At 39.8% G+C, this 22,476-nt stretch overlaps 1 protein-coding gene across 4 annotated transcripts in view; it reads right to left on the bottom strand.

The window, feature by feature from the left end:
• Nucleotides 1–6,714: 6,714 nt before the first annotated feature.
• Nucleotides 6,715–22,476, bottom strand: part of LOC120563327 (aminopeptidase N-like) — a 37,904-nt gene continuing 22,142 nt past the window's right edge. For all 4 annotated transcript variants that reach the window (XM_039807424.1, XM_039807425.1, XM_039807422.1 and 1 more), the window contains 11 exons: nucleotides 20,808–20,980; nucleotides 19,896–19,975; nucleotides 19,564–19,694; nucleotides 19,410–19,465; nucleotides 15,353–15,500; nucleotides 15,045–15,136; nucleotides 12,640–12,750; nucleotides 12,395–12,562; nucleotides 11,365–11,505; nucleotides 9,986–10,067; nucleotides 6,715–7,823 (listed from right to left, as the gene is read on the bottom strand). In XM_039807424.1, the coding sequence (XP_039663358.1) occupies nucleotides 7,668–7,823; nucleotides 9,986–10,067; nucleotides 11,365–11,505; nucleotides 12,395–12,562; nucleotides 12,640–12,750; nucleotides 15,045–15,136; nucleotides 15,353–15,500; nucleotides 19,410–19,465; nucleotides 19,564–19,694; nucleotides 19,896–19,975; nucleotides 20,808–20,980 (1,338 nt within the window). In that variant the 3' untranslated portion in view covers nucleotides 6,715–7,667. The remainder of the gene's footprint in view (nucleotides 7,824–9,985; nucleotides 10,068–11,364; nucleotides 11,506–12,394; nucleotides 12,563–12,639; nucleotides 12,751–15,044; nucleotides 15,137–15,352; nucleotides 15,501–19,409; nucleotides 19,466–19,563; nucleotides 19,695–19,895; nucleotides 19,976–20,807; nucleotides 20,981–22,476) is intronic.

Raw genomic sequence — 22,476 nt, 5'->3', positions numbered from 1 at the left:
ATGTGACAGCAAAAACAAATGAACGAACGGTACCTGGACCCACCATTTAATCAGTGAAGGGAAACGTTTAGCAAGATTTTCATATTCAATCATTGTCCCTGCCCCTTTTAGCAGACTTAACAACAGATGAGTCAGCAGCACCCCAGTCCCCCCCTAACTGCCCCTCCCTTTCCCAGTGAAGAAGGCAGTGACATTAGCCAGTTAGCATCATTGCGGAGTCTGTGGGGATTTCTCTGTATCTCTTGCTCTTTTACCATTAACAAAAGAAAATGAAATATTTGTTAATGAAAAAATTCAAACACATTAATAACAATTATTTTATCACATAATGATCATTATGAAATAAAATTAAAAACAACAACCTACTGTCTGTACTGGATGCTGGACTGTTGGAAACAGTGAGTAGCTTACCTGAGCCTGCATGTAAGATACAGACAATATTAAAATAATCCAGTTTGATAAGTTCATTTAGATTGAATTATGGAATAGACATCTATAGATACAGACTTTATTATTCCCATCATGAAGGACAAGTTATTTGAGAAGCTTGCACACACACACACACACACACACACACACACACAAACACAAAATAATCTACGTGATCTAATGTATGTAATAAAGTGGTGGTGATACAGAACTAGGTAATTTGGGTCAATGTTCTGTAGTGTTAGTGTTATTTATTAGTATATGGCAATCTTGCATCAAATAGTAAATACATACTAGACTTGCATGCAGGGTTAAGTTGGGCGGGCTGGGGCTCAGCCCCAGCACATAAGCCTACTGGTCTGGATGTGCGCGCTTGCAGTCTAAATATGTCACAAAAAATATGATGAAAGTGATGCTTTTGAAAACATGATATTTCTGACACTAAATGAAAGATGTTTGAAGATGCATGTCTATTTTGTCCCTAATGCCCTAATACCTGATGATACTACAACAACGCAAAATGTAGACTCTTAACCTTGAAGTTTTGCACATATCATGTAAGACTCTATTTCTATTTCTTTGCACAAAACTCTCCAGAAAGTGCCATTTAATGGTTTATTTTTCAATTTTTTTTGAAGGGAGAGCCCGCCCACATAACAAATTCCAATTTAACCCCTGCTTGCATGCATGTACAAATCACCAGCAGCAAATATTGTGCTAGTACTAGTATTGAACTACAAAAAGCAAGACAGTTGCAAGCCTTTAATTAGAGTTATGTAAAGCTTTTGATGGGACAGTTAGGTCCTAGAGATGTGGTGACAACAGCTGCGCAGAGGGGGCCCAATTAGATTTTTTGTCATGGGGGCCAAAATTCCTGGCGGCGCCCCTGGACATACATATAAGCTCAAAATCCCATTGACACCCCTTTACTATGAAAATCATATTTTGAAACTGCCGCTGAAAACGGGCGAATCTCAACAAAGCTAGTTGCTTGCGTAAGCATCTCAAAATCGGAACCTTTGTACAGCCATGGGTGTATTAAGAGCAGCCCCAAAACATTTGCATAGGCTACACAACTGACCTGAGATCAGTTAGTTCTATTAGTGTGCAGATTCAAATGTATACATTGTCTATGCTATTTTACATTAAATTCACTTCTGAGACTTTTTCAGAAAAACTACTAGAGGTCATGCGTTTTGAAAATTATGTCTATTAAAGTCCTGTGTGTCATGTGTTGCTGCCTCGCCGCCTGGCCTGCCTTCCTCCACCCACGCTTGCTGTGAGCTCGATTGAGCTCCGGCCCGCTGCAAGCCCACAGCACCTCATACCAGCGCAAAGTCACCGTTTGGGCTATTGGACTACTATCAAACGCGGCTCTGACAGAGCTCCAGGGCCTGCAACTCCCCTTCCTGCTAGCTAGCTAAATGCCCGGTGTATGTGAGTGAAAGCGCGGTCAGCGAGCTTGTTACGCCAGCATTCTCTTACCACAGATTCTAGTTAATCTTATAATGTGTGTAATTATAATGTGTTGAGTTATTTAAACAAACGATTGGGAAAATAAATGCCGCTTGTCCATGAGTCTCATTGATAGAGCCTGCGGCTGGATGGAGCTCTATCAATGAGAGCTAGCTAGCCTCCTCTTAGAATTCCTCTGGAATTCACAAATATTCTAGCCTGACGTGGTCATACTCAGATTATAGTCAGAATGTGAGTCTGAAACCGCTCCATTGGGCTGCGATTATGGGGCGTGTTCCAACCGAACCAGGAAAAAAAATGCCTCTGCATTCATTGGATAGACCTACAACCAATCAGAGCAACGGAACTCAACTCAGCTGTCAACAGAACTCAACACTGTGTATCGTCTCCATAGCAACCACTCTTTGCACAATGCATTCGTTCTAACTTCCGACTTTTAGACCTTTTTGAAGCTGGATATATCATTTGTTGCGTGTAAATATAAATGTGGATAACGTTAGTGATAGTGACATGCTCGCTACAGTCGCATTTCTAGAGATGAATCGGCCAAAACACCGCGTTTTATTTCTCTGATTCACGGCTTTGTTCTACCGCCGGGCGCTCCCTCTCTTCAGTCTCTCTCTATGTCTCTCCACCATATAACGCTCTCTCTCTCTTCAGTCTCTCTCTATCTCTCTCCCACCATATAACGCTCTCTCTCTCTTCAGTCTCTCTCTATCTGCTCTCCACCATAAATAACGCTTCACCTTGCTTTCGGGCAGTTGTTGAGGCGCCTCGCTGAGGATTTTAAAATTAATGCGCTGTCGATATCTTCTGTAACAGACCGATGGTGGAATCTACACATCTCAACAAATTCAACCCAAGCGTTCTTTGGTGACGTGGTTGATTCTGTTACTGTTGATCATCTGTCCGACAATCTGATTGGTCCGAACAGATCCTGTTCGGGCAATAATTTCTTCTCAACGGAGCGACTCCAGACCGAACTTCCCGACCTCGAATTTTGTGGGCGGGGCTAAGTTCGGCTGGCATCCAGGCTACAAATATTCATTAACTTGAAATCGGACACCGTTGTTAGCTTTATAAAACATATAGTTAGATGTTGTATAAGTGGCGTGACGAAATTCAAACTGTAAATATACTCGAATTACGACCAAAAATGAAGCTAACTAGCCGCAATCTGTACACATAGGATTGAAGGGTCAGTCGCAGCTAACGAAACCCTTACAGCTCACAAATATTCATTAACTTGAAATCAGACACCGTTGTTAGCTTTATAAAACATATAGTTAGATGTTGTATAAGTGGCGTGACGAAATTCAAACTGTAAATATACTCGAATTACGACCAAAAATGAAGCTAACTAGCCGCAATCTGTACACATAGGATTGAAGGGTCAGTCGCAGCTAACGAAACCCTTACAGCTCACAAATATTCATTAACTTGAAATCGGACACCGTTGTTAGCTTTATAAAACATATAGTTAGATGTTGTATAAGTGGCGTGACGAAATTCAAACTGTAAATATACTCAAATTACGACCAAAAATGAAGCTAACTAGCCGCAATCTGTACACATAGGATTGCAGGGACAGTCGCAGCTAACGAAACCCGTACAGCTCACAAATATTCATTAACTTGAAATCGGACACCGTTGTTAGCTTTATAAAACATATAGTTATATTTTGTATAGCTAAGTGGCGTGACATGTGTGTAACATGTGGTAAGAGATTGCTGGTGTAACAAGCTCGCTGACCGCGCTCTCACACACGGGCCATTTAGCTAGCAGGAAGAGAGGAGATGCAGGCCCTGGGGCTTTGTCAGGGCAGCGTTTTGGTAGTAGTCCAGCAAGCCCAAACGGTGACTTTGGCGTGGTATGAGGTGCTGTGGGCTGCAGCAGCGTGCGGAGCTCAATCGAGAGCTCACAGCAAGCCGGGGTCTGTGGAGGAAGGCAGACCGGGCGGCGAGGCAGCAACACAGGCAGCTGAACTCTGACACACAGTTTTACCAAATTTGCAATTAGCCATCCATTTTCATAAAACGGCCCATATTTGAGCTTTATATAGTTGATTTCTCGCATAAAAAAGTCTCAGAAGTGAATTTGGTAAGGAAACATTGCAGTGTCTTGAATATGAGATTCTGTCGCGTTTCTAATGTCTGTGTATTGGGGATTCGCTCAACCAATCAGCACACGACCTCTAATGCGTGTGTACGTGCGAATGCGCAACTCAACCAATGCGGCGTCTATGTGTGTGTGTACGGGGCTAAGGCTCAACCAAGCAGCGCGCAGCTCATCTAAATATTCATGACCATACCATATTTGGAAGAAAAGCCCTTGTTACAAATAGGGCCAAAACACAGGGATGCATAAGGGCCAATAAAATATCAACCAGGCCATTTTCTTTCTTCATCCTCTAGCTAACTTTCTTCTCGGTTCTTGAACGTGCAGTACCGACCGGAGCCTCTTCCAGCTTAACAGACTGTTATGCTACCTGGCTAGCTAGGCTAACAGCTGTAATGTTACCCAGCATGCCGTTCGGCGGTGTAGCTACATTTGTAAATGTAAAATTATTAGTGTTAGAAACGGTTTAAGTCACAAATTGTTATATGCTATGGTGTTTTATCCTTTTAAAGAGAGTTAGTTGTGGGTTATTAATTGTTGTGTTATAAAGTTACTACCATGAGTGAGAAGGGTACACAGTTAACAGGGGTCCCGGTGCTGCGACGGAGGAAAAACAAAACAAAACTCTGGATCTGTTAATTTTTCCGATCCCCGATCCAGTTATTTTTTCAATATCGGGGCCAATATCTGATGTTTCATTAGCAAATTGTCAGTAGTAGCGCGTTACACACAACACTGCTTAGGACTGTAGGGTCTGGACTAGATGGGGTTGTGGTTGGGATTAGTGGGTAGGATGAGGGTGGTGTGGGAAGTAAGGTGGGTGGGTGGTTTGATTACTGTTATACCACTTATACTACACTTTTGTACAACTAAGATTTAAACAATTTTTTATTGGCAAAAATCAATAAAATGTGTTAAAAAAAGTAACATACACAATATCATTATCACGTTATAACTAGTGCTGTCAAACGATTAAAATATTTAACCGTGATTAATCGCATTAATGTCATAGTTAACTCGCAATTAATCGCACATTTTTACCTATTCTAAATGTCCCATGATTTATTTTTGTCCCATTATTTTTTCTCATTTTAATGCTCTTATCAACATGGAATAGTGGATTGGCTCGCTTTGTGCTTTTGTCACCTGGCTTTGACGAGGGGGCGGAGAATTCACATCAGCTGTGTGCTTGGCCATAAGTGGTATTTCAGACTGGATGTGCTGCGATGATAGCTCATAGCTCAACGACAAAACACACAGATCACTTTGGTCTTGTCAATGGAACCATTTGGCAACTTTTTAAAAGTAAACTTTACATTCAGAATCTTATTGGCATCCATTTCGGCGTCTTGTGCTCGCCATCCGCTCAAAACATAACGTTAGCCTACTACTCTTTGGCCGGCTCACAAGCCCAAACAAGTGTGTGCCTGTTGTTTTGTTTCCGGTCTAGCTAGATCCGGTGTGGTGTTGTAGTTTTTCTAACGTTACTAGTTGTTGCAACAGCATGTGAAAAAAACTACAAAGTTTGCTAGGCCAAAAAGAACATTAATCTCACGATAAAACAATTGACGCCGTTAAAATGGGTTTGCATTAACGCCGTTAATAATGTGTTTAACTGACAGCACTAGTTAAAACGTGAAATGTTTCGTGAAATAACGTGATCATTTATTGTTATAACATAAAACTTCACGTTATAACATAATAAAAAGTATATGGTAATACTTGATCCGTTTTTAAGTTGTAATAATGTAGAAATATACAATAAACTTTTTTACATAATAACGTAATACTGATCTGTTTTTGTTTTGGGGCGGGGCAGCAATACGCTTCCGTATCATACTGTAGTTCTTCCAAAATATTAAAATACAATGTAGCTATTTAAAAACCACAAGTGTAACACAATACCACATTCACTTTGGAAGGACAGACCTTTGTATTGATCATAGTCAGCAATCACTCCCTCTGACAGATGAAGAAGGTTAGATGTTTATGAATGGATGTTAATTAGTCTCAGAGTAATAGTCGGAAATCAGTTATTATGACATGCTTTGGGGAAAAAAAATACATGTATGTATAACTTCAGCTACAGGATGTGTGAAGCATTGGTGTTCAAGGAAAACAATGATTTATTACAACGCTTTAATTTTAGTAGCTCTGGCCATTGTAGAACTCACAACTATAAATTAGGATCTGGGACATCACTAAAAATAGGTCCAACTGAGCAAGAAACATTAGTGGTTTTAGGTATTACCAAATTGCTTATGAATGACCAATTTCTTAAGTCATTAAGTCGGTATCACTAGGCATTTTTTAATTAACGTTAACCACATAAAACTGACGAGGTGGTTATGAGCGTTAAATTAATCATTGTATATCGTACGAAAACTTATGCACAACAAGTCGTATGATATCCTGCAAAATTAGGCAACCACCTGATTGTCATGTGACAACTGGTCACATGACCGTTAGGTTTTGTGGTCTTTACAGTTAAATTTAGGCGAGAAAAGGTTGCTGTGAGCCACATATAGATCACTGTGAAGTGCTGGTTGTTTCAGAGGCCGTTGCAGTTGAGTTAAGCAGACAAAACGTGACTGTGACCCGGCTACAGAGCACAGCGAGCTGACGTTCATTGAGTTTTGTGTCACGGGAGAGGGGAGGCTTGGACCCAAATGCAGAGAAGACGGAGCAGAGTAGAGTTCAAAGATTTAATAAAGCAAAGGCTACAACAAAAAGAGTCCTGAAGAAACAGGCAAAATATTTCCAAATATACTGAGGATAACAAAAGACCAGGAACACGGAACAAACTGGAACACCGACAACATACCATACCAGACAAGAGAAGCAGGAAACGACAGTACACGACAGAACAGAACAATGATCCGACAAGACACAAAGAAAACACAGAGACTAAATACACAGGGTAAGAGGGTTAAACAAGGGACAAGTTACACAAGGAATGAGGAACAGGTGTAACACATCAGGGTGGGGCAGACAATCATACAGGAGGGAAAACGAGACATAACTAGAGAGAAAACAGATACTACAAAATAAAACAGGAAACACTACAACAGACACTCACAATCGTGACATTTAGCCTACACACAACAGTTAGATATATTTTAATAGATATTATTGCAACAACTGACAGCTGAATAGCCGAGTGAGATTGTTTTAGTTATATGTAGGTGCAAAAATGTCTAGGAGTTTGGTTTGGTTAAAAATTTTTGTCACATTTTAACAATTGGTAAAATGGCATTTCAATCTCTATACATTTTAAAATACAGTGTAGCAGGTTATACAGGATGTCATGGCAAAAGTTGCACAAAAGTGTTTAAAAAATGAAAATCTTACATACACTGCATGGCAGAATGTTATTGTGTGAGTTTTCAAGTGGCATAGTTATAGCAGCTTTTTTACTTCCTCATACAAACTAGGTTAGTCCAAATTTTTTCACATCTGACTATTCTACATAAATGTAGCTGCTTAACTACTCTAAGTTCTAGTTTATTTTTTTTCATAATTCCTCTAATCTGGTTTCTCTGTAGTATTTGTTTTTTTTGATCAGGAAAAAACAAACATAAAAACACTTGGGAGATGAGACACAGCTCCACAGCTTTTTGGCTATGCCAGTGTTTTTAGTGAATCTAATGTCTAGTCTGACTGTTGAACCAGTCCAAGATCTCCTGTTTGTTCTTTTGCAGCCAGTTGATGTTAGCCCTGGTCCTTTCCAAGGCTTGCTCCACAGCCAGTGTGGCAGATCCAAACCCTGCTGCTCTGTGCTTCTCCTCAAACTCCACCAGCTTGCAGAGGAAACATTAGAAACAGTTGAGACAACAGTTAGCTTTTTATAATTTCACTAGGAATTACTTAAAGGAGAATTCCGGTCTATTTCAACCCTTAGCTCTGTTGTTTGTGGTCCGGGAGTGCAGTCAGTAGCGAGAAAAATTAAAATCATCGGTGTTGCCTACACCAAGATATGCTACTGCTAGCTTTCGCATCCAGGCGGCTGAAACGGGACAGGTTTTAAACATGCTTTTAGACTCTTAAAGGAGAATTCCGGTCGATTTCAACCCTTAGCTCTGTTGTTTGTAAATCAGGAGTACTGTCAGTAGCGAGAAAAACAAAAACAAACGGTGCCGCCTACACCGAGTTATCCTCCTGCTAGATTTTGCACCCAACAGTCTTAAACAAGGCTTAAACAGGGCAAGTTTTAAACATGTTTTTAGCCTCTAAACATGTTCGAAATGCCATTACAAGTACTTAGCCATGTGCAGTTATTCCTTCCAAGGGAACACAGCGAATTTGACTGCAGTAGATGTGACAGAAAGGCATAAAAGTTGTGTTAATCCATACCTCTGTTGATTTCCTTCTTTCTGGTCAAGTCCACAGTAATCGAGTGCCGATCTCATACAATCCAATATTCCAAAATGCCTTTTTTCCACAAAAAAAAGATTTTGCCGAGGTTCTCTCCATAGTAATGAGTATGTATCAACAGGCTGTAACCTGACACCACAGTGAAGCGAGCAGGGCTGCAGTTCAAAAGTTCAACAGCTCATTTGCATAGGTAGCCTAGCAACGGCGTAGCCTGTCGTCAGAAGCAGGGAGGAGCTCACAGAGCTGACAGACGGAGCTTGGAGTTAGATCAGGACTAATATGAGAAAATGGTTCGAGTTTGTGCCTTTCCAAATTGCGGCAACCAAATTAAGAGATATTTGAGCTTGAGCTTTCACCGTCTACCCATCCGTAGCCGGGAGATTTTACAGTGTAGGCGCCACCGTTTGTTTTCGTTTTTCTCGCTACTGACAGTACTCCTGATTTACAAACAACAGAGCTATGGGTTGAAATCGACCGGAATTCTCCTTTAACATGTTCGAGATGTCTTTAAAATTGCCTTGCCATGTGAACTGATTCCTTCTGAGTGAACACAGTGAATATAGCTAAGTTTCCATCCACTTGTCAATCGAATTATCTGAAGTTCGGTAAAAAAACTCATGCGAATAAAGCTGGTGAAAGTGTGTTTCCATCCAACAGCTTTAAAGCGAATAAAAACCTGTGCGTAATGACGTCACATGCTGTTTTGCGATTAAATTGGTATATAGAATTGATTTGAGACATTTTAAGGTGTTTCCATTCATTTTTGCACTGAATCGCACAACATTCAAGCGAACTTTTGCGAACAAAGTTTTGCCAGACAAAAGTAGTTGTTGTTAATAGGCTATTAGAAGCCAAGCTAAGCTCCGATGGGCCTTTGGCTGAGGATCTGATCCAGCTCATCAAAAAGGTGGAACTTGCCTTTTATTTTCCCTCCGGCACCGCTGCGAGACAACTCTTTTTTTGCGTAGTCTCTGGTAAAGTCAGTTGAAGTCAGGTGAAGTTAATGTTGGTAAGTGACTGACACGGTAACGGGCTGCAGCTGCTTTTCTTACAGACATGTGAACTCACCACAGACAGTTTGGTTCATGGACTTGCTGTGCTGCTGAGAGTGAATATGGGAAACGCTGGAATGATTATTTAGTGTTATTTTACCACGTTTATTTATTACCATGTTTATTTATTAAATTATTAATTATTATTATTATTAATTATTAATTCGTGACCATCACATTTTTTGGTGGAAAAAATAAGTTTTGGAATATTGGATTGTATGAGTTCGACAGTTGACTTGTGTGGACTTCACCGGAACTAAACAGAAGTATGTGCACTGGATGAACTTTTATGCATTTCTTTCACATCTACTGCAGTCATATTCACTGTGTTCACTCGGAAGGAATCAGTTCACATGGCAAGGCACTTGTAATGACATCTCGAACATATTAAGAGGCTAAAAGCTGGAAGTAGCATATCTCTGTGTAGGCAACACCGATTATTTTCATTTTTCTCGCTACTGACAGCACTCCGGGACCACAAACAACAGAGCTACGTGTTGAAATAGACCGGAATTCTCCTTTTAATGAGTACATACCTGTTGTAGTTCAGCAGGAGTAGAGAACCTTGCAGTGACCCCACTTATCATAGAGGCAAAGGAGAAAGAGCCAACGCCATATCTGGAGAAAAATTAAATTAACTGAAACAAGAACTGATCCTAACTAAAAAGCAGCTTACTCCCTGTTTTAGCGTAAACAATTTGTTTTGTTTTTTTAATTGAAAGTGTATAAAACTCTTGGCAATATAATCTCTACTGGACCTAACAATAATATTTACAAAATACTAGGGCTATCAAAATTAACGCAACAATAACGAGTTTATGCAAATTCCTTTAAACGCCACAAATTGTTTTCTTGAACAATTAACGCATTTTGTGATTTGGGCCATGGACCGCTCTGTAGTTTGGAAAATCAGGAAGCGTTGCAGCAGTAACGTTGGGTAGATGCTAGATTGCACCCAATAATTGTGTAGACGTCAACACTTGGGCTTCCCTCCCACCAATGTGATCCGAATTAGGGAGAACAGCGACCCAGATTACAGTTTTCCCTGACGTTAGCATGTAGCTAACGTTACATGTAGCAGTGGAATGACCATTACGGAGTATAGCAGCAAAATCACCATTAACGTTTCTAAACCAAAAACTACACAATAAAAAGTGTTTCAACAGGAATCGGATCCGAAATTGGGGAGAAATTATTAACATTGGTAAACAAGAGTGTAAGTAAAATGTAAATTTTCGTCCGTAGGGAGTTGGGTTAGGAACCAGAGGGTGGGGAAGGTGCTCTTGAGCAAGGCACCGAACCCCCAACTGCTCGGGGTGCTCCTCCAAGGAGCAGCCCCCTCACTCTGACATCTCCTATTAGTGTGTGTAGCATGTTTAGGTCGGTGTTTGGTGTTTTAAGCCCCCAATGTCGTCTTCCAGGCATCGCTACATGGAAGGCACTAGGGCTAGGCAAGGGTTACGGTTAGGGTTAGGGTTAGTAATTGAGAAAAATATTTTTTAGAATATATGGACCAAACTTCTTATGCTTTATAAGAGTCCAGGCCTGAGGACATCTACATGCCAGTATTGACTCATAGTTATAGTGCCCCCTACACCAGGAAGTTCCAATTGTTATACTTTGATGTGCTCCTCCTAACAGGTTCACCAGATCCATCTGTTCAACGCTGCTTGCAGCTTTAGCTTTGTTTTTAAGTTTACTTAAAAATTAATTAAATGTATTACTAAAATAATTTTAACTTTTTTGCTGGTTCTTTTTACTGTTTTTGAGTCTTATTTTTTATTTATTTTTTTAATCTTGTGAAGCACTTTGTGACTTTGTTCTATTAAATGTGCTATATTAAATAAACTTATTATTTTCTCACATATAGCTAGACACAAATTCATTAATTCATCTTTATGAGTGTAATACTCACTGTGTGAACATGTATTCCCACTGTTCCCTGACAAAGTCCCATGCCAGACTCTGTCCCAAGCTGTTGCTGGCGACAGATGTGATGACGGAAGTAGCGTCCTGCTTACGGATCATAGTGGAGTTTAAGGTATAGGACAGATACCTGTGACAACAGAGAAGACAGGCATGACAGTTGCATTCTTTCCATCATTACATTTTTCCACTGGCTTGTTCCAACTGATTTTTAGATTTTGCTTTTAAGACAACCCATAGTTATATATTGTTGAAATGTTATCATGACTAAATGAGATGGCAACCGTTGAGTGTGGGTAGTGCTCAGTGATCCACACTCAACGTTTTGACCGCTTTGAGTGCAGCATCCGGGTACTCGTAGTGTACTGCATGTGGCCACACTTCGTCAGCGTGAATGCACTGTTCACTCAAAACAGCAAGTGTAAGTACAGAAGTGCGCGTTTTGAGACACACCACCAAACTGTGTGAAAATAGTCAGTAACAGCGAGTCTGTTGTGTTAGCTCCGCCTACTCTCTCTGGCGGACCAACCACAACTGGTTGATGGAACTGTGCTTCGCTTGTGATTTTTACAGGGAATGTCGCCACAGACAACCAGTTCGTAATACTGGAAATGCAAGGGTTTTCATCAGTGGGCCATGGGCTCAATCACCAGTGTGTTACCTAATTTGGCGATAGATAGCGACTTAACAGACATTTATTTAAATGATAATCTTTGAGATTATTACTTTAAGTTGTCTTTATCCCGTTTTGGTTTTTATACTCATTGTTTTACAGTTTTATTGTAAACTCTGCTTTTAAATTCTGATTGCAGTCAATTTCTTTTTTCAAGTTTTGCTGTTAAGCACTTTGTAACTGTGTTTAGAAAAGTCAGATATAAATGTGTTATTATTATTATTATTTTTATTATTATTATGACTTCGATAACACATACTTGGATCATACTTGAGGGCATGAGCACTTTCAGTTTTCAACATTACATACATTTTCAACTTCATTATTACATAACAAGAATTCACACCTTTCCAGAAGTTGTGTGTTGTTGGTACAGGCCAGTGCCGACATGAGTTTGCTGGCCTCGCTGGCTACAGTAGCGTTTTTGAACTGTAACCAGCCAAATTCCCACTCTTCCTCATCACCTGCTGCCATGGCACTGCAGTACACTGCTGAACGCAGGTTGGGTTCAATCCTGACAAGAGAGTTGGATTTAACAAATTGATTAACTTAAAAAGGGACATGGCTAAATGATATATAAAATAGACCAACAAATTGTGTTGAGGGGTCTCCATCCATTGTTTGAACCATTTGGTGGTCAGGTTCTGGCATTCTGTTACTCCAGTCTTGCAGGCCATACGGATGGCGTTCACCTGGTTATACCTGCAGGAAGAGACAAATATGTTAAAACATGATATGTTGGTACATTTTGCAGGATTTTATTAAAAACAGTAAATATAGAAATAAAGTTTGCAAGTATGACCAAAGGGCCATAATTTCAACTGGTGTGGGTTGTAACGGTGGTTAAGGACATTTTCACACCTCTAGACAGTTTGCTCGGTCCGAATTAGTTGATGAGTTTGCAAACTTTGTTGGGTTTCTTTTCACACAGAGAAAGGTTTCTGTGTTTTGGATTATGCATATTTCTAACCATGGTCCACCATTTATTTTATTAATAATTTTCCAGAATTGCTTCAGCACTCCAAACTGTTCTATCTCTACTCTGTGTTCATCTCATATTGTTGCTGGTTTGATCAATTTACATATGCTCAGCCATGCCGAGATTGAAAGTAGACCTGACTACAGGAGCCGTTTAGCTCAAACCTGCGGAGTACACTTTGTAGTTGGGTCGGATTGAGGTCTGCTCACATTATCACCGCAAACAAGGTGTACTAAAGCGTTCCAGAGTTCCTTTGTCACCGGACAGGTGGCAACATATATGACTTAATTACTAAACAAGATTTTACTCTGTAAAACCAGCAAAATACCATCCTTAATGTAGCTAAGTGTTGGCTGGCTCCAAAATAATAAATTATTCAATTAAAGGTGCAATATGTAATATATTTACTGTATTAAATCCAAAAATGACCACAATATGTCATCAGATATTAAGGAAACATGTTAAGTTGAAATACTATCTTTTCTGACAACAATGCTAATGCCAGTATTTTCTCCTTTGAAATTTCTGTTTAATGATGGAATGTCTGTTTGTGTTTTGCCTGTGTGTTATTATCAACTGCCCATTTTGACAGCCAGGCCGGGTTGCCAGATATAACGCAAAGCCAGCACGCTTCAGCCATGGAAGCAGCAAACAAACGAACGGGATCAATGTGGACAGATTCTACCAGACCTAAAAAAAAAACTCATGCAACTGTTTCTAAACAGTTGCATGAACAGAGACATAATAAAACTTGGGTAAATATCGGAAATGTATTTCAAATGTATTTGAAAGATGGAGACCGCTTACTGAGTTGGCTCATTTCCTCCTGAACAGGTAAGTATTAAGCTTTAGGCTAATTTATCATGGCTACTAGGGACAGGCATTTTCAGTCATTTCAAAATGTGTGTACTCACATTTAATTATATAGAGTGGCCTTCTCGAGTAAAACATGCAATTTAACTTTGGCAAAACAACCGTGTTCAGCGGCCGTAACCGACAAACAGTGATTCATTTTAAGCCAAGATAGTGTGTCTGACAGTCGGGTAGAGAGGCCAGTGAGTTTGCAATGTTTCTAGCGATTGTTGCTGTAATTTTAAGCCGAGATAAGGTGGCTGTCAGTAGGGTACAGAGCTCCGCATGAGCACAGGCTTTAATTATCAACCTGGCAACCCCTGTGAACTTTCAGTCTGGGGAGGAGGCGCCGGGGGAGATGACTCTCTCCAGTATTTTGAATTTGGACAGCAGTAACTATTTTATTTTAGCTATCAGTATTAAATATTGCACCTTTAACTTTAAACAACCTACAGTAAATACAAATTAATGTGAGGTTGTAGATGCCTATGCTTCTCTGTTTTATTTAGCAAACCTGCCAATGACTCCGAAATGCCAGAGGCCAATGACTTTTTTTTCTTCGGGTAAGTAAAAGTAGCCTTTGTAGACTGTAGCACAGTGGAACCAATTATTATTATTTTAAAAATTAATTCAAAAGACTAAATTACAAAGTCCATCAAAACAGCAAAGCAAAATTTAGGTCAGGGGGCACCATTTACCAGGTTTACCAGACAGACAACACTGTGGTAACCAGACAGAAAAGAGGGGGAGAGTAAAACAGTAGATGCACAGCCCAATGCAATATATTTAATCAGGTCTTTAAAAGTATTTTGCCTCACAGAATAATAAAAGCTACAGAAGCCCTGAAAGGCAAGGTTAAAAAAAGTTTTTTCAGGAATAAAACCTAATTTTATCTCATACGTTAGTGATAAACGTAGGTTTTGTCTACGGATTGTAATATGTATGTAGGATGTTATTGAAGCTAAATAGCCCCAAAAAAATAAAACTTGTAAAAACATGTTTGCCTGTAGTGTATCCCTGTAATGTGCTAATCTTATCAGCACTGATATTATCTTAACCTTAAAGAATAGTAAATAATATACCCATGTGCAAATAGTATAGTATATACAGTATACATACTGTATACATGTAAACTTTTGTTTGATATCCAGGTGAGTATACTCACTGGTCAGTGTGTCTGTCAGGAACACGGGTCCAGTCGGATGTCATGTTTTTGTAGTACAGGAAGAGTGGAGTCACTAGCTTTTTTATGTAGTCCTAGAAGTTACAGAGACGTGATTAAAGTATGCTGGTTTATCTACAGAACCTGCTTTGCATCTTAACAGCCACCAGGGAGGATAAAGACCAACCATGGTTGTGTAAATAAACGTACTGTAGGATCCAAGAGGTGCTTTGCTTTGAAGGATCTAAATCCTACATTAGCAAAACTTTGAAAAATCTTTGTCACTGACATACACCAATAATGTATTGTACCTGCATAGGCTGATAGACTTCAGTACGGTCCAGCATGAGGTAATAATAGTCCAGATTATCCAGAGCAGACTGCCAGGGAATGTATTCTGTCTCCACAGACAGATAGAGGGTTGTGTTCAGAGCAAGAGGAGAAGAGACCATCTGAGCTCTGTAGAGAGAAGAGATGCATGTGCTTAAAATGATTTAATATTAAGTTGGGATATTTGTCTCTAAGATTTCTGCCTCTACGGAGGTAAATTAGTTTTTTATTGTTTTGTTTTGTAGATTGTTTTTGTACGTTTCGTAATATAATGACGAATACCGCTGTTTTGTGCACTTAGGCCTAGTCTAGCGTTGCCAGACCTATCTCTACAGCGGTGTCAGGCAAGGAGTAAGGTTCGGCTTAGTCTCGCTTTGCCAGAGCCTCCTCCAAAGCGCGCTGAAGGAGAGTCTGGCTACTCCACATAGCATTTGGGGATGGGAGGAAAATGTGCTCTGGTTTAATGGCATTTCTTTAAACCAATCAGAATAGTCATGGGTGGTGCTAAACTCCACACAGAGCCGCTGCAAAATAGTTGTGCGAGAGAAAACTCAGATTGGACAGATAGTCTAGCTAGCTGTCTCAATTTACCCTTCAGAGATCTGAGGAGCAGTCAACAATAGTCCTCATCAATCCACCAAATTTAAAATTCTATCAAAAAGAAAGCGGAAGGAAACAGAAAATATATGCAGCCGGCAGAATTTCCTGCAGCACTGGAGCAATCCCGGAAGTGGGACACAAATGATATAGACTAGGTCTGGCTACACTGGCTATCTATTCTGTGATATGGAAAAAGCTCTGGCTTGTTGGTATTTCTTTAAACTAATCACACCTGACCTAATGTGACATTTTTGTTGTTGTTTCAACACACGTGTTATTATTGGTTGCATGTGAGGTGTTTTAGGGCAGAGATCCTTTCACACAATAAACACACTGATATGGGAAATATGGGTCACTTCAAACATGAATGTGAACAGTCTAGGCACAAAGATTGGATTTGGGGGGAATTCAGCATCAAGCCCTGTTTCTGAACGTAGCTTAACTCTCATGTCATTTAATGGCGTTTTCACACCTGTAGTTAGGTTTGCTTTGGTCCGAATGAGTTGGTGAGTTTCTAAACTTAAAGTGATTTACCCTTGGTTTGGTTTGGTTTTACACCTGGAGAAATCGAAGCGTACTAAAATGTGTCATTAAAAATCACGTAAGAATGTTGACTCCTCTTATTGGTCGGGTGTATATGGGGCGGGAGCAAGAAACTAAATAAAGGAACTGTTCTGGACTAGTGCATATTTCTTGCATGTCATGGTCAACCTAGCTCATTTCATTTAAATAATCAGACATTGTTTCGGGAGCATCGTTGCTACGTCTGCTCAGGTCACCGAGACTTCGCTCTGCTCTGCCGGTGTCTGTCTCCAACTTTAATGGCAGCTGGTTTGACCGCGGAGATGCGAGTGACGGACGGCAAGCTTGACCGCTGTCTATTTCTGTGAGAGAAACATTGCATGCTGCTCTGCCGCACCGCAGATTGCAAAGCACACCTGACTACAGGAGACATTAGCTCAGACCTGCGGAGTAAATAGTTGGTGCAGTTCGAGGTTGGATCACATTCACACCACAAACAAACCGCACCAGAGTTTGTTTGAAAGCTGACAAAGGGCAAGCAAGGAAATCCCAAATCTACGGGTCAGGCAATAAGGTCTAAAACAGGCAAACATGTAAAAAGAAGGCTGGAAAGCTAGGTAATGGACCTGGGCGATCTGGCAGAGGAACGATTGATCTGGGTCAGTATAGTATAAAGTAGGGAATAGGGTTCAGGTGGGGAGATGGGGCAGCAGGGCAGGTGGCAGGATCTTATGGTTAGGTTGAATCGCACTAGAGTTTGTTTGCCCCGCTGGTGCGGTTCGTTTGGGCAGGTGAGAACGCAGCAATCACACTCGGGTGCGCACTGAATTAATTTATAGTAAAAATGTGACCGATGACCAGTCTGGCCCTAAAAAAGGCCGACTTAATCTGACTCCAATTCTATGGTCACTACACCCTGAATAGTGTTCGTTTACTGGTAGATCAGAGAAATAAAACTCTGTTAAAGTTAAAGTTATAACAAGCTTTAGTGAAGAATGATATTGCAAAATACAAAAGCGTAGGCATACGGATTCAAGATGAGTCTACCTCTCCCTGGCCAAACAGACAGAGGTTTCCCCAGCATGAGATGCTGCTAAGTTAGGATACTGTCTATTTATCCATTTCTGTCCCATCTTCTGGTGATGCTGTCATCAGTTTGGATACAGTCCAGATCTTCTGGCTCCAGCCGGCTCCTAACGATATGTAACACACTGTATGAAAATGGCTTCTCCCATTCTCAGGTCAAAAGAGACAAGCTGTTATTGTTGGATTTGAATACCTGTGTGTTCTTAATCTTCTGCAGACTCAAGGAGTTGCATGAGAGCCGAGGCCATTTCCATACTTTGCGCCACACATCTCGCGCTTGCAAAACACTGCACCATTGTTGTCTCCATCCCCTCCGATCAGAGAAGACCTTTTCTCAGGCAATATCCCACACTCCCTTTATAATGTCTTATCACTTTAAAACCAGATGGCCTCTCATAACCCAGAGAAATGGAGACAACAAGGTCAGCTTCATGAACTCTAAAAACCTCTTACCTTATTCTCACAAAATATATTCTAACAGCACCAAAAGCAGACCAAACGCCTGTTTTGGACCTTATTGCCTGACCCTTAGATTTGGGATTTCCTTGCTTGCTCTTTGTCAGATTTGTTTGCCTGTGCTGCTTGATCTCCTGTTTTTGACCCCTGCTAGCTTTTTTTGACTGAGTAAACCAAACTTTCTTTTGACAATGATTGCTCTCTGTGTCGTACTTCTGGGTTCTAGTTTGCTATTTATCCACAGACATTACATAGTCATTGAGCCTGTGGCTCAGAAGGTAGAGCACGTCGTCCCTTTTAATCACAAAGTTGATGGTTCTTGAGTAAGACACTGAACCCAGAGATTCTCCCGATAGGAAGGCCAGCGCCTTGCATGGCAGCTCCAGCCACCATTGGTGGCATATTGTAAAGCGTTTTGTCCAGTAAGGTAGAAAGATGCTATATAAATGCAGTCCATTACAAAAAGACAGTATGCCCTTAAATTTGCTCAGCATATTCATGCTTTCAACATGATCAAACCTTTTGATTTTACTGACTCAATAGTCTGGATCAACGGAAGTACATTTCCAAGATAAAAACTGACATGCCTGGATGTCCCTCACCTTCTGCTCTGTGTGTGTTGTTGTTCTCAAAATCCTTTAACAAAACAACTACAAACTTCAAGCAAGTTTTGGAGAAAATTTTGATCGTGCAAAAAGGCAAGCCTGCCTGATTCTTTTGAGGAATTATTGTAAACATTTACAAAGAATACGTTTACATCATTTACTGTTTAACTGGGACAGTGTGGGACCGATTGGTGGGGATTGCTATAGATAAAGTACACTCTGCGATCATCGCCAGCTAATTTAAATGCCTCACGTTACTGTACTGTGTGAACAGTTAACTACAGTTAACAACCTTTAATATTTAAATGTCACCGTCTCAACGTTCAAAGCTTAACGCCGCCCAAGATGATTGCTTTAAAGAAATGCAAACAACCTAGAGCATTTTTTTCTCCTATCCTAGAACGTATGTGTCGTGTAGCCAGACCTTACTCCACAGCACTGTGGAGATAGGTCTGGCAATGCAAGACTACTGACTCAATGACCTTTCATCTACTTTAGCCCCATTACTAGTTACACTCTCAATATAGCAACATGTACAATGTGTGTTTTCTAATTTAATTGCTTAGCCCACATATTTCATAACATTTTCCTTTTATAGGGCAGGTATACTGATGGTAGGCATTTATAGTTATTCACCATGATAACAAGTAGTAAGAAATATGTTTCTTGGTTTTCCATGGGTTCTAACTCATTTACACTAATAAGACCAGGCCTGGAAATGGGATGAAAAACTGCAGCATAACCTCTAAGCAGCCAAACTGACACCCACCTGGCTAAATTGAAAGCATCATCCACAAGCTGGGCTCTGTTTATCACTGGTATAACCTGCACAACAGATTTTATATGTCAAACAGGATATGAAATACATCCACATCTATCAGATAGTAAAATCTGAAACATGTCAGAGCAGCCTGACTATGTACCTGGTGCTCTGAATTAAGCTGAGCGAAGAGGCTTTCCCAGTTTCCATGGTCATAGTTTACCCGGTAATATCCAGTTATATTGACGTTGGCCAGAACCCACAAACCACCTCTCCTCATCTCCAAGTTTACCGCTAAGAAAAAGGGGTAGCAGTAAAACATTAAATAGCTTTAATAAAATATTCATTTAAATACATTAATAAAAAAACACTGTAAAATCATTTACAGTATTTTGCAAATAGCGTATGTAACTGACTGGCACTGCATCAGTACAATTACCATAATTATAAACAAGTTTTATCAGGATTACGTATTACTAGCGTATTCTTACAAACCTTCTTTTTCCATCAGCCACCAGATATCTCTCTGGACTTCACTGCTTTTCATCCACCTAACAGGAATCAGCCACTCATAGCTAGGGGAGGCAATACATTACAGTTTTATTCATGATTGAAGCAAGTTAAGGTGGGAGGTTAACAAGAAAGCAAAGAGGAAAACAAGTCAAATACGTATTTCTTATTATTATAATAAATATTATATTATATTATAAACCAGCTGTTTTACAACATCTGTGCATTTTGGATTTAAGAATAATGGGAGTTTGAGTCACTTAAAGGGTAATTTTGTAATTTTGTAATAAAGTTATCTCTCATTCCGTTCACTGTTCATGTTGCTACTTCAGGCTGCGGCCGACAGTACACATGGCGGATAATTTGTTTGTGAGTTGTTTTGGGGACAATGATATGGCTAGAAAGCTAGCTTGTCTTGTTGTTAAACATACTGTCAAATTATACTTACTTACTTTATTCTTTATTTCAGACCGAGGGGGATCCATATCACAATAAGAAAAACACAGAGTAAAACATAACTAACATTACTGATTGTCAACTGTACACAATGTTATTGACTTTGATTCTTGCGAGCATTAGGTTAGCTTTCTTGCTCATAGCTGTCTGAGCTGAATAGTTCTACGAACTGAGCGGATGATATAAATATCTCCCGTTGCTGAGGGTGGCAAGTCATATCGAAGGCAAGTGACCATGGTACTGTATAAGCATGTTAATGCCCTTCAAGGTGTCCATTGTCAGGTATTAATGATTCACGCCTCGCCGTCGTCCATTAATACCTGACAATAGACACCTTGTCAGGCATTAACCCTTTCGTAACTCATAAGGGAGGATCAATACTTTTAAGGAAAATATAATCCCTCCAAATATTTTGTTGAGAAATGCTGTAGTGTTGCATACTTGTAAGGTGATTCGACTGTGACAGAAGACTCTGGATCCAGCAGAAAGTGCTTCTGGGATACCTTTCCTGTGATAGTGTCTATGGTAACCACAGGGAAGCCCATCTGGAGCACCCAGCGGTTCATGATTTCACGTACTGGACAAGGAAGTGAAACATTATTGGCTTTCACCGCCTGTGGATAGAGGTGACAAGAAGCATTTATTTAAACAAAAAGATCTAAAAAGTAAAACATTTCAAACACTTCAATGTGTCTAGTTTAGGCTTTTTTTCTATTACATAAGAAACTCAACAGTGAATATTTAAACTACAAATTACAGGTTGAAGGACACCCCTCAAGCTTTGTGGTTTTTTGTAACTATTTTTTCTGCCTCAAAGAGGATCTGTGGGCAACGGACAGTACATTGGACTTTTTGTTAATCTCTAAAAGTGATTCAAAGGTTGGAGGTTCGAGTCCCACCAGAATCAAACTTTAGATATAGCAATTAATGACAAAAGGCAAACCTGTAGGATTCATGTTGAATTAATGACTTCATGCTAAAATAATGAACTTACATTGAGTTAAACTCATAGATTTGGGTTTCGAGTCCCACCACAGTTGAGTCTCACTTGCAGCAGTGTGATTTAATGGAAGGGTTTGAGTGTCTCAGAAGAAGAAAAGTGTCGTTTATAGATTCAGTAATATGTAAATGAAACATTCTGGTGCCAAAATTTAAAGATTGTCGGTTTAGTTCCACTTAAGTTACGTTTTAGAGCTGATAAAAGACAGCAGTAACATTTAAACTATAAGATTACAGGTTGAATGAATCCCCTGAAGTTTTGTTTTCTTTTTGTGACTATTATTTTCTGGTCAAGGAGGCTCTGTGGTGCAATGGACAGCGCATTGGCCTTCTAGTTAATCTCTAAAGAAGTGATTCAAAGGTTGTGGGTTCGAATCCCATCAGAGTTGACCTTTAGATACTGCAATTAATGACAAAAAGTAGCAGTGAACATTCAATCTGTAGGATTCCTGTTGAATAAATTACTTCATGCTTATATAATGAACATATATTGAGTTCAACTCAGAGATTTGAGGTTCATGTCCCACCAGAGTTTCACATGCAGCATTGAGATTTAATGGACGTGTTTGAGCGTTTTAGAAGAAGAAAAGTGCCGTTTATAGTTTCAGTAATATGTAAATGAAACATTCTGGTGCAGAAATTTTTAGTTTTTGGTTTAAGTTCCATGGAAGTTAAAAAAAAAGACAGCAGTGAACATTCAACCTATAAGATTATAGGTGGAATCGATCCCTTCATGCTTGTGTTTTTGACTGATAATTTTTTTAAGGTTGGAACAAGCTATGTGATGCAAAGGACAGCATGTTGCAGTTCTAGTCCATCTCTAAAGAAGTGATTCAAAGGTTGTGGGTTTGATTCCCACCAGAGTTGACCTTTTAGTAATTAATGACAATAAGCAACAGTGAACCTTTAACCTGTAGGATTCCTGTTGAATTAATGACTTCATGCTAAAATAATGAACATACATTGAGTTAAACTCAGAGATTTGGGTATTATAAGATTACAGGTTGAATGAATTCCGTCAAGCTTTGTGTTTTTTTGTGACTATTTTTTCTGGCTCAAAGAGGCTCTGAGGCAAGCGGACAGCACATTGGACTTGTAGATAATCTCTAAA

This window comes from Perca fluviatilis, chromosome 8, assembly GCF_010015445.1.
Source record: "Perca fluviatilis chromosome 8, GENO_Pfluv_1.0, whole genome shotgun sequence".
NCBI lineage: Eukaryota > Metazoa > Chordata > Actinopteri > Perciformes > Percidae > Perca > Perca fluviatilis.
The sequence above is the reverse complement of the archived record's forward strand: the minus strand, read 5'-3'. Positions and strand labels throughout refer to the sequence as shown.